Raw genomic sequence first — 12,252 nt, 5'->3', positions numbered from 1 at the left:
GTGGTTAGAGTGTAGGGACGGACGGTAGGTAGCCTAGTGGTTAGAGTGTAGGGACGGTAGGAAGCCTAGTGGTTAGAGTGTAGGGCGGCAGGTAGCCTAGTGGTTAGAGTGTAGGGACGGTAGGTAGCCTAGTGGTTAGAGTGTAGGGACGGTAGGTAGCCTAGTGGTTAGAGTGTAGGGACGGTAGGAAGCCTAGTGGTTAGAGTGTAGGGGCGGGAGGTAGCCTAGTGGTTAGAGTGGAGGGGCGGGAGGTAGCCTAGTGGTTAGAGTGTAGGGGCAGCAGGAAGCCTAGTGGTTAGAGTGGAGGGGCAGCAGGAAGCCTAGTGGTTAGAGTGTAGGGGCAGCAGGAAGCCTAGTGGTTAGAGTGGAGGGGCAGCAGGAAGCCTAGTGGTTAGAGTGTAGGGGCAGCAGGAAGCCTAGTGGTTAGAGTGTAGGGGCAGCAGGAAGCCTAGTGGTTAGAGTGGAGGGGCAGCAGGAAGCCTAGTGGTTAGAGTGGAGGGGCAGCAGGAAGCCTAGTGGTTAGAGTGGAGGGGCAGCAGGAAGCCTAGTGGTTAGAGTGGAGGGGCAGCAGGAAGCCTAGTGGTTAGAGTGGAGGGGCAGCAGGAAGCCTAGTGGTTAGTGTGTTGGGCAGCAGGAAGCCTAGTGGTTAGAGTGGAGGGGCAGCAGGAAGCCTAGTGGTTAGTGTGTTGGGCAGCAGGAAGCCTAGAGGTTAGAGTGTAGGGGCAGCAGGAAGCCTAGTGGTTAGAGTGTTGGGCAGCAGGAAGCCTAGTGGTTAGAGTGTAGGGGCAGCAGGAAGCCTAGTGGTTAGAGTGGAGGGGCAGCAGGAAGCCTAGTGGTTAGTGTGTTGGGCAGCAGGAAGCCTAGAGGTTAGAGTGTAGGGGCAGCAGGAAGCCTAGTGGTTAGAGTGTTGGGCAGCAGGAAGCCTAGTGGTTAGAGTGTAGGGGCAGCAGGAAGCCTAGTGGTTAGCGCGCGCTGGACTAGTAACCGAAAGATCGAATCCCCGAACTGACAAGGTAAAATTCTGTTGTTCTGCCCCTGAACAAGGCAGTTAACCCACTGTTCCCTGGTAGGCCGTCATTGTAAATAATAATTTGTTCTTAACTGATTTGCCTAGTTAAATAAAGGTTAAAAAAAATGAAAAAAATAATAATATATTATCAGAAGTTCACATACGCTAAATTGACTGTGCCTTTAAACAGCTTGAAAATTATGTCATGGCTTCAGAAGCTTCTGAAAGGCAAAATTTCAAAATTTGATTCAATTGGAGGTGTACCTGTGGATGCATTTCAAGACCTACCATCAAGCTCAGTGCCTCTTTGCTTGACATCATGGGAAAATCAAAAGAAATCAGCCAAGACCTCAGAAAAAACATTGTAGACCTCCACAGGTCTGGTTCATCCTTGGGAGCAATTTCCAAACGCCTGAAGGATCCACGTTCATCTGTACAAACAATAGTACGCAAGTATAAACACCATGGGACCACACAGCCGTCATACCGCTCAGGATGGAGACGCGTTCTGTCTCCTAGAGATGAACGTACTTTGGTGCGAAAAGTGCAAATCAATCCCAGAACAACAGCAAAGGACCCTGTGAAGATGCTGAGGAAACAGGTACAAAAGTATCTATATCCACAGAAAAATGAGTCCTATAGCGACATAACCTGAAAGGCCGCTCAGCAAGGAAGAAGCCACTGCTTCAAAACCATCATTAATAAGCCAGACTACGGTTTGCAACTGCACATGGGGACAAAGATCGTACTTAATGAACACCGTTATGTTTGGAGGAAGAATGGGGAGGCTTGCAAGCCGGAGAACACCATCCCAACCGGCAGTGGCAGCATCATGTTGTGGGGGTGCTTTGCTGCAGGAGGGACTGGTGCACTTCACAAAATAGATGGCTTCATGAGGTAGGAAAATGATGTGGATATACTGAAGCAACATCTCAAGACCTCCGTCAGGAAGTTCAAGCTTGGTCACAAATGGGTCTTTCAAATGGACAATGACCCCAAGCATACTTCCAAAGTTGTGGCAAAATGGCTTAAGGACAACAAAGGCAAGGTATTGGAGTGGCCATCACAAAGCCCTGACCTCAATCCTATAGAATATTTGTGGGCAGAACTGGAAAAGCACGTGCGAGCAAGGAGGCCCACAAACCTGACTCAGTTACACCAGCTCTGTCAGGAGGAACGGGCCAAAATTCACCCAACTTATTGTGGGAAGCTTGTGGAAGGCTACCCGAAACATTTGACCCAAGTTAAACAATTTAAAGGCAATGCTACCAAATACTAATTGAGTATATGTAAAACTTCTGACCCACTGGGAATGTCATGAAAGAAATAAAAGCAGAAACAAATCATTTGTTCTACTATAATTCTGACATTTCACATTCTTAAAACAAAGTGGTGATCCTAACTGACCTAAGACAGGGAATATTTTACTAGGATTAAATGTCAGGAATTGTGAAAAACTGATTTTAAATGTATTTGGCTAAGGTGTATGTAAACTTCAGACTTCAACTATATGTGTAAACAACACATAAACTGAGCATTTGGAAAGTATTCAGACCCCTTCCCCTTTTTCCACATTTTGTTTTACTTTACAGCCTTATTCTAAAATGGATTAAATAAATGTTCCTCATCAATCTACACACAAAACCCCACGAGGCAAAAGCAAAAACAGGTTTTGAAAAGTTTGCTCATTCATAAAAAATAAACAGAATTACCTTATTTACTTAAGTATCCAGACCTTTTGCAAATGAGACTCGAAATTGAGCTCAGGGGCATCCTGTTTCCATCGATCATCCTTGAGATGTTTCGACAACTTGGAGTCCAGCTGTGGTAAATTCAATTGGTTGGACATGATTTAGTAAAGGCACACACCTGTCTATATAAAAGATCCCCCAGTTGACAGTACATATCAGAGCAAAAATCAAGCCACGAGGTCTAAGGAATTGTTGGTAGAGCTCCGAGACAGGATTGTGTACCAAAAACATTTCTGCAGCATTGAAGAACACAGCGGCCTCCATCATTCTTTAAAAAAAATGGAAGACGTTTGGAACCACCAAGACTCCACCACCACTCCTCAGTAAAAGGTACATGACAGCCCACTTGGAGTTTACCAAAAGGCACCTAAAGGACTCTCAGACCATGAGAAAACAAGATTCTCTGGTCTGATGAAACCAAGATTGAACTCTTTGGCCTGAATGCCAAGCATCATGTCTGGAGGAAACCTGGCACCATCTCTACGGTGGTGGCAGCATATATATATATATATATATCTCTCTCTCTCTCTCTCTCTCTCTGTCTCTCTCTCTCTCTCTCTCCATTAGGGTGGAATAGCTTGCTTGAAAGTTTACGAACCTATTTATTTAGCTATAGAAACTTTTTAATTGTCTCAGATCAGTGAAGAAGCCCATTGAGCTGTTGTCCATCTGAACTGTCTGTCGTGTTGACCCGTCTACCTGATCTAGGCCTATCAGTGCAGTGCATGGCTAGCCAGGGTCTCATTAAGTGCAGCAGTTGAGTGTGGCTAGCCAGGGTCTCATTAAGTGCAGCAGTTGAGTGTGGGTAGCCAGGGTCTCATTAAGTGCAGCAGTTGAGTGTGGCTAGCCAGGGTCTCATTAAGTGCTGCACATGTGCATGGCTAGCCAGGGTCTCATTAAGTGCTGCACATGTGCATGGCTAGCCAGGGTCTCATTAAGTGCAGCAGTTGAGTGTGGGTGGCCAGGGTCTCATTAAGTGCAGCAGTTGAGTGTGGCTAGCCAGGGTCTCATTAAGTGCAGCAGTTGAGTGTGGCTAGCCAGGGTCTCATTAAGTGCAGCAGTTGAGTGTGGCTAGCCAGGGTCTCATTAAGTGCAGCAGTTGAGTGTGGCTAGCCAGGGTCTCATTAAGTGCAGCAGTTGAGTGTGGCTAGCCAGGGTCTCATTAAGTGCAGCAGTTGAGTGTGGCTAGCCAGGGTCTCATTAAGTGCAGCAGTTGAGTGTGGCTAGCCAGGGTCTCATTAAGTGCAGCAGTTCAGTGTGGCTAGCCAGGGTCTCATTAAGTGCAGCAGTTGAGTGTGGCTAGCCAGGGTCTCATTAAGTGCAGCAGTTGAGTGTGGCTAGCCAGGGTCTCATTAAGTGCAGCAGTTGAGTGTGGCTAGCCAGGGTCTCATTAAGTGCAGCAGTTGAGTGTGGCTAGCCAGGGTCTCATTAAGTGCAGCAGTTCAGTGTGGCTAGCCAGGGTCTCATTAAGTGCAGCAGTTGAGTGTGGCTAGCCAGGGTCTCATTAAGTGCAGCAGTTCAGTGTGGCTAGCCAGGGTCTCATTAAGTGCAGCAGTTGAGTGTGGCTAGCCAGGGTCTCATTAAGTGCAGCAGTTCAGTGTGGCTAGCCAGGGTCTCATTAAGTGCAGCAGTTCAGTGTGGCTAGCCAGGGTCTCATTAAGTGCAGCAGTTGAGTGTGGGTAGCCAGGGTCTCATTAAGTGCAGCAGTTGAGTGTGGCTAGCCAGGGTCTCATTAAGTGCAGCAGTTGAGTGTGGCTAGCCAGGGTCTCATTAAGTGCAGCAGTTGAGTGTGGGTAGCCAGGGTCTCATTAAGTGCAGCAGTTGAGTGTGGGTAGCCAGGGTCTCATTAAGTGCAGCAGTTGAGTGTGGGTAGCCAGGGTCTCATTAAGTACAGCAGTTGAGTGTGGGTAGCCAGGGTCTCATTAAGTGCAGCAGTTGAGTGTGGCTAGCCAGGGTCTCATTAAGTGCAGCAGTTGAGTGTGGGTAGCCAGGGTCTCATTAAGTGCAGCAGTTGAGTGTGGCTAGCCAGGGTCTCATTAAGTGCAGCAGTTGAGTGTGGGTAGCCAGGGTCTCATTAAGTGCAGCAGTTGAGTGTGGGTAGCCAGGGTCTCATTAAGTGCAGCAGTTGAGTGTGGGTAGCCAGGGTCTCATTAAGTGCAGCAGTTCAGTGTGGGTAGCCAGGGTCTCATTAAGTGCAGCAGTTCAGTGTGGGTGGCAGAGTTAAAGATTTGAAAAGCCTGCGCTCCAACAGAGCGTGGCAGAATTAGGACACACACACAAAGAGCCAGGCCCAGCCAACAGTGAGGAACTAGAGGCCAGGCAGAACATCGCAGTGCTAAACAGGTAATGCAGAGTGAAGACCTGGGTTCAAAATTTTAAAAAACAAATTGTTGCACTCTTCGATTTGCACTTCTATTCTATTGGTTCCACTGTGCCAACCAAATCGCAATTAAAGCTCAACTAAAATAAATTGAACCCAGGTTTTGGCTCTCCCTTCAGTTGAACCCAATCACTCTGCTTCGTCCACCAGAACCAATCCATTTCTGAGAGGAACAAATAGTCGATATGATAACCGTGGCGATTGTTGTCGCTTACTGGAAGTACAGACACACCTGGGAGGAGGAAGCCAGAGCTCAAAGACTGCCTCGATTCTATTATAGTACAGACACACCTGGGAGGAGGAAGCCAGAGCTCAAAGACTGCCTCGATTCTATTATAGCGACCTCTAGGCCTAACCAATGGGGAAAGACCTCCTCTGTTGTTCTGTACAATGGCAACTAGGACCCACCCACACACACACACACACACACCTCAAGACAGAAACGGAACCCTGTCGGACCCCATTGTTGACGTTCAGCTGTCATTGGAGCAGTGCTAAGATAAGTCCACCAATGTACATACAAAAAAAAATGTTTACCTTTTTGTTAAATTTTCCCATGTCCAGTTCATTCATACTTTTAAATGTATTTATTATAATTAGAAAATGGTTTGTAACCAAAGCCAGGCACAGGCCTAGTTAGAACATCTGGCTACAGAAAACTAACTGTCAGCCTGCCAACATCTACAAACACGAGGAGTGGACAATAACACGAAGTACATTAACATCTAAGTTACGAGGTAGAACATTTACAAAATTGTACTGTATTGGGAAGAAATCCATTTGATTTAAAAATCACTTTTTGACAGCACCCCCTGTTGATTTGAAACCTTCCATACATATTTGCGGGGGGGGGGTCAGAAGTCCACCGTCGAGGGGGTCCCTAAAACACAACGCCCCGAACGAGTCGGCAGAGGAACTCTGTGTGGTCCTTAACAGGATATGCATATGCTAATAGCCCAATGGCCTGTCTGTTTATACCACCCATGAAGCCGCACGTTGTGGGGAGGGATAACGTAGTGGGCTGGGGAAGCACGTGTGGTTGTGTGAAACGCACTCTTCAGCCTGAAGTCGTTACTTGTTAACTTTCATGGCGCCGACTGGTAAAACGGTTTTGGAGGAGGGCTGTCACGTGTGCTAGCAAAGCAGAGGTCTTGGGTTCGAGCCTCGGTGTCAGACAAATCAGGAGGAAATGGTACTTGCTAAGCAAGCAGTGTGACGTACGTCACACATAGAAACCACGGAAACCAGGCTGTTCTGTCCTCTCATAGCAACGCTGCGGGAGCCACTCATAGCAACGCTGCGGGAGCCCCTCATAGCAACGCTGCGGGAGCCCCTCATAGCAACGCTGCGGGAGCCCCTCATAGCAACGCTGCGGGAGCCACTCATAGCAACGCTGCGGGAGCCACTCATAGCAACGCTGCGGGAGCCACTCATAGCAACGCTGCGGGGAGCCCCTCATAGCAACGCTGCGGGAGCCCCTCATAGCAACGCTGCGGGAGCCACTCATAGCAACGCTGCGGGAGCCACTCATAGCAACGCTGCGGGAGCCCCTCATAGCAACGCTGCGGGAGCCCCTCATAGCAACGCTGCGGGAGCCACTCATAGCAACGCTGCGGGAGCCACTCATAGCAACGCTGCGGGAGCCCCTCATAGCAACGCTGCGGGAGCCCCTCATAGCAACGCTGCGGGAGCCCCTCATAGCAACGCTGCGGGAGCCACTCATAGCAACGCTGCGGGGGAGCCCCTCATAGCAACGCTGCGGGAGCCCCTCATAGCTGCGGGAGCCCCTCATAGCAACGCTGCGGGAGCCACTCATAGCAACGCTGCGGGAGCCCCTCATAGCAACGCTGCGGGAGCCCCTCATAGCAACGCTGCGGGAGCCCCTCATAGCAACGCTGCGGGAGCCACTCATAGCAACGCTGCGGGAGCCACTCATAGCTGTCCTATTTCACAACATTGTATTTTATTACTCTTCTGTGCTGAGAGCAAAAGAGTCCCGTAGTCTGAAAAGTGCTCCACCTCAAAATATCCATCCCCCACGTCAGAAAGGCTTTGCTATAATAGTTTACATATTTATTACGTAGCCTGCCTTAGAAAAGAAAACTTCATTTGAAGTGAGACAGTAACCTAGACTGTTTTTTAGTCACGCGGTTGTCTGTTTGCTACACCCACAATAAAACCACATTTCCGATCATAATAAAACTAGACACATTTCATAATGGAGTAGAGTTGTACCATAAAAAAAAAACATTTTTTAAAGGAAATAAAATGAAATATAATTAAATTATACAAATATCACAGCTGTGGCCGGTCGAATATTTAAATGAGAAAGCCCTGGATGTCTCCACAACTCAAAAAGTTGTACATTAATGTTGACAATATGCAACATTCACTCACTATTTATTGTGTGTTCTAGTGATTGATGGGCGGAAAAATGGTAAAGAACACAACGGTGCTAAGGTTGTTGACCGAGCCCATTCAGACTCCCTTCAGAGCCCATTCAGACTCCCTTCAGAGCCCATTCAGACTCCCTTCAGAGCCCATCCAGACTCCCTTCAGAGCCCATTCAGACTCCCTTCAGAGCCCATCCAGACTCCCTTCAGAGCCCATCCAGACTCCCTTCAGAGCCCATCCAGACTCCCTTCAGAGCCCATTCAGACTCCCTTCAGAGCCCATTCAGACTCCCTTCAGAGCCCATTCAGACTCCCTTCAGAGCCCATTCAGACTCCCTTCAGAGCCCATTCAGACTCCCTTCAGAGCCCATTCAGACTCCCTTCAGAGCCCATTCAGACTCCCTTCAGAGCCCATTCAGACTCCCTTCAGACTCCCTTCAGAGCCCATCCAAGGGCTAAATACCGCTTGCTCTAAACGTTAAAACGCATCGCTTGCGATACGGTTTTGGAAACATAAGTAACTTATTTCATATCACAAGAAATATAAATTTAAAAACATTTTTAAAAGGGTTACGACACACCTTTATAGGGTTATGAAGGTTCCCCACAGCCATATCTCCATGTTAAAGGGTTTATAGGGATATTAAGGTTCCCCACAGCCATATCTCCATGCTAAAGGGTTTATAGGGTTATTAAGGTTCCCCACAGCTGGATCTCCATGATAAAGGGTTTGTTTACGGAAGACAGACGTAAGAAAGTTGTCTCCCCGATAGAGAAATGACGGATGGGAAGTTTGGCTCTTTTTACTGACCCTGTTGTTTTCAACTAGATTAATTTAATTCATTTGAGTCAGTAAGGACAGAGTATACAAGAGATGTGGTTTCGAGACCACATATTGGTCTGGTCTCGGTGTTGGATACATTTTTACTCGGTCTTGATTCGGTCTCGGAACAGTGAGGACTCGTCCTTTCTTCCCCAGACCAGCGGAGTAAAAATCTAATTTAATCAGCTCCCATTCAGACATCCCATAAAACCACTTTGACCAGGCCAAATAACTCGCACTCCTTTCATGACACAGTAATATCTTGTGTTATCTTCTCTCCCTCACTAGCTTTAAGCACCAGCTGTCAGAGCAGCTCACAGATTACTGCACCTGTACATAGCCCATCTATAATTTAGCCCAAACAACTACCTCTTCCCCTACTGTATATATTTATTTTATTTATTTTGCTCCTTTGCACCCCATTATTTATTTCTTCCACTGCAAATCATCCATTCCAGTGTTTTACTCGCTATATTGTATTTACTTTGCCACCATGGCCTTTTTTTTGCCTTTACCTCCCTTCTCACCTCATTTGCTCACATTGTATATAGACTTGTTTCTACTGTATTATTGACTGTATGTTTGTTTTACTCCATGTGTAACTCTGTGTCGTATCTGTCGAACTGCTTTGCTTTATCTTGGCCAGGTCGCAATTGTAAATGAGAACCTGTTCTCAACTTGCCTACCTGGTTAGATAAAGGTGAAATAATGAATTTAAAATATATATATATATAGATATATATAAAATAAAAGTTATGGCCTATTGAAACCTAGGCTTCCTACTTTAGGGGAGTGATGGGAATTGTTTGAAAGTTGTGCTCCCTAGGCTATTAGTAAGGTGAGACCGAGGGAAGTTGGAACACAGTATTTTTATATATAAACATGTTTGGGTTTCTGACTCTCTGCCCTCACAGTGAATTTGTTCACCATTCTGAACGTCTAAAAGATTTCATATGTTCTTCTGAAATATTAGCATAGAATTACTGGACATTTTGAAGTCTTATGATCGTGGCGATTTGACAATAACAATCATGGTGTTGAATTTTACTCGCATTTTTTTGTGGTATAAGTCTTGGAGTCTTCATCTCCCTCCCGGTCTTGCTTGCCTTTCGTTCCCGGTCTTGACTCGGTCTCGGTGGTCTCGAACACAACACTGCCCTCTACCGGCGAACAATCAACTGAAAACTCGAGAGTCGTGATTCTACAAGCCTCTCGTTCACCATAAGTGGATCATTTGAGCTGTCATTTGTAACAGACTTGAAAATGCATGCTTTAAAAACTACGCACACGTGTTGATTGCTAGTCCTACAAGTAATAGTATTTATTGGTACATTTGAAACGAGGTCTAGTTGGCCGCAACCGGACTAGATTGTTAACGATTCTTGGCGGAGTGAATTGTTTGACTGGGTGACAACGTTATGCACTGCACTGTATCGTTCGCAAACTGCAGCACCCCAAACGATTCGTTCTCGTTCGTTGAGCAGTTAACAAAAATATAGATATATGTCCATTACAACATCAATAATGCATTAATTTCATTCATTATAGATTCTCATTTATCTGTTGTAAACATGTATTTTTCCTTCTCTTCGCTACCTGCACCGTGATCCATGTTGCCTGCGCGCATGTATGACTGACAGGTGTCGGTCGGAGAGCACGAGTCACCGGAGGAGCGCAGTATTAATCCACCATGATTACGGCCAGCAGGTCAATCTAACGACTACAATGAACGAGTCATTTAGAAAAACAAAATCATGATTCTTGAAATCAGTAAAAAAAAAAATATTTAAAAAAAATCGTTCAGAAAGAATAAATCGTTCGCGAACTGCAGGTGCAGGTTTAGACAAAGAGTTGCGGTACCCACTTTTAAGCGCAGGCACTGTTTAGATTTAGGTGAAGGAACCCTGTAATAATTTAAACTACTATTATATAAAGAGGTGCTGGAACTCAAGCAGTAGAACATGAGGTTTTCGGTACTCGGGTCAAATGAACTCCTTCCCAAGTCACAAAACCAACGTCACTGAAAAACACCGTCGGCTGCAACGGTGTTAAAAACCGGTAAAACAGTGTACAGAAAAGTGTATATTTTGCATTTGTGATATTATTTTTGGTGTGATATGAAAGTTCAGCGAGTTATGTTTCTAGAAACGGACTGCAGTGGAGACTCGATTCACGTTTAGATGTGAGTATTTGGCTGTTGATTCTGCCATCGCCTCTATACAGTACATGTAAGGTCATTTAACTATAATGAGTAACGTTGGGCTCCTTTAGTCCATTATTAGGCTAGTGGCGACCATTCAATCCTTGTCGCTGATTTAATTTATTTCGGGGACGAATGCAATGATTAGGGAAGCCTTTTCCCAGCCCAGTCTAATGATGTTAGCGCACCGTGAGACGAGAGCTCTAGGTTATCAAGATATCAACTTACCGGCCAGGCGAAACTGAACTGCAAAACTATCTTGGATCTTTCGTTCTTCGCCGAGTTCTTCAAAGAAAATGTATTCCCTCCAAGGACAGGGGTAGAACCGGACCCGAAGCTGCAAGGTCCCGCAGCCGAAACCCGCGACTGGTATTCCTTCAAACACACTTTAAAATACGTATCACACTCATCCATCCTGCATTTCCGATCCCCGGTGATCCGCGAGCCGTCACAACACAGCCCGCTAAGAAGCTCGCCGTTCCGGTTGTTCATCGATAAGATCTCCAACTCGAACTGACCGGTTCCCTCGGCCACCTGTTGGTAAAGCAGAACCAAGAAACGGTGAAACCGCTGGAAATTGGCGGCCCAGCGCCTCTACAAAATGTGCAAACTATGGTAATAGATCAAAGTAATTGAGCCGTACAAGTTATCGAAAACAACTCAATCTGGCATACTAACTAACACATTTGAACTGGGAAAAACTCAAATGGGATTGTTTCACTTGGGGAAGAGGGTTGCAGCCGATCAATGCAGCCAGTTAAAACGCCACACAGTTAAAACGCACACAGCCATAAAACGCAGGGACTCTAGCTAAATATTTCCCACAGTCCTAGTTATCTTGATCTTTTAACTAGACTATATAAAAAATAAAAAGTCGCCTGACGAATCAATGCGTCCAGAGAAGCCGTCTGGACATATTCCACAATGTGCAACTGTAAAGTAATTCACATACCTTTGCACAAAAGCACAACAATAAGGCATGTAAGCAAAAATCAGCAACGCCAACAACGGAGCCCCTTCTCAAAATCATGCCTCCGGTGTTGCCTTGCCGCTCCGGCCGCTCTGCTTGGAAACTAGACGGTGTCTGACCGAGTCACCGTACCAATGCACTCCTCCGATTTCAACATGCACAGAGTCGAGAACAAGACTTTGTCCAACAAGCCACAGCTTTGCAACACAGAGGGAAATGCTTCCTTTTGCGTCCTTCGTATGTCCGTCGGCTCAACTTCTTCTAGTTCGGTAGTTCGTATCGTTATATTCCGGTTTCTTTTATCCACTTACTTCTTCGCAGCGAAAAGTGTGTAGCTACACGCCAGTGATGTGGGTTGTTGCAGTATCTGTCCAGGACTGAACGTAATGTTTGTTAGGAACACATAGCCAGTTCAACCAGGGAGGGGGAAGGACGCTGGCGGACATTATATATTCATGAGACAATGACAACGCCTCCTGTTGAATATTGAGTAGCCCTGTAAATCTACTTAACCTAATGCGGAGAAGTTGCGTCAAAGGCTCTCTTCCATTTCCCCTGAAAACGGGAACATCCGGTTGGCTGGGACTCGGCAGAAGCTATGCCAACATGTTGTCCTAAAAACCGGAAATGAGTTACCTCTGGTTCGTTTAGTCATTCCTATGAATGAATGGGACAGAATCGGGTTTTGGGATAAACACAGAACGTAAAGTGTGAGGTTAACTCAAG

At 46.3% G+C, this 12,252-nt stretch overlaps 1 protein-coding gene across 2 annotated transcripts in view; it reads right to left on the bottom strand.

Moving 5' to 3' along the window:
* The window catches only part of LOC112236561 (protein jagged-1b), a 114,861-nt gene extending 102,940 nt beyond the window's left edge, over nt 1-11,921 (bottom strand). For both annotated transcript variants that reach the window (XM_042305658.1, XM_042305659.1), the window contains exons 1-2: nt 11,509-11,921; nt 10,785-11,090 (exon numbers count right to left, since the gene is read on the bottom strand). In XM_042305658.1, coding sequence (XP_042161592.1) covers nt 10,785-11,090; nt 11,509-11,586 — 384 coding nt within the window. In that variant the 5' untranslated portion in view covers nt 11,587-11,921. The remainder of the gene's footprint in view (nt 1-10,784; nt 11,091-11,508) is intronic.
* Nucleotides 11,922-12,252: the final 331 nt, after the last annotated feature.

Source organism: Oncorhynchus tshawytscha, linkage group LG24 (assembly GCF_018296145.1).
Source record: "Oncorhynchus tshawytscha isolate Ot180627B linkage group LG24, Otsh_v2.0, whole genome shotgun sequence".
In the NCBI taxonomy this organism is placed as follows: Eukaryota; Metazoa; Chordata; class Actinopteri; order Salmoniformes; family Salmonidae; genus Oncorhynchus; species Oncorhynchus tshawytscha.
This window is presented reverse-complemented; position numbering and strand designations above follow the sequence as displayed.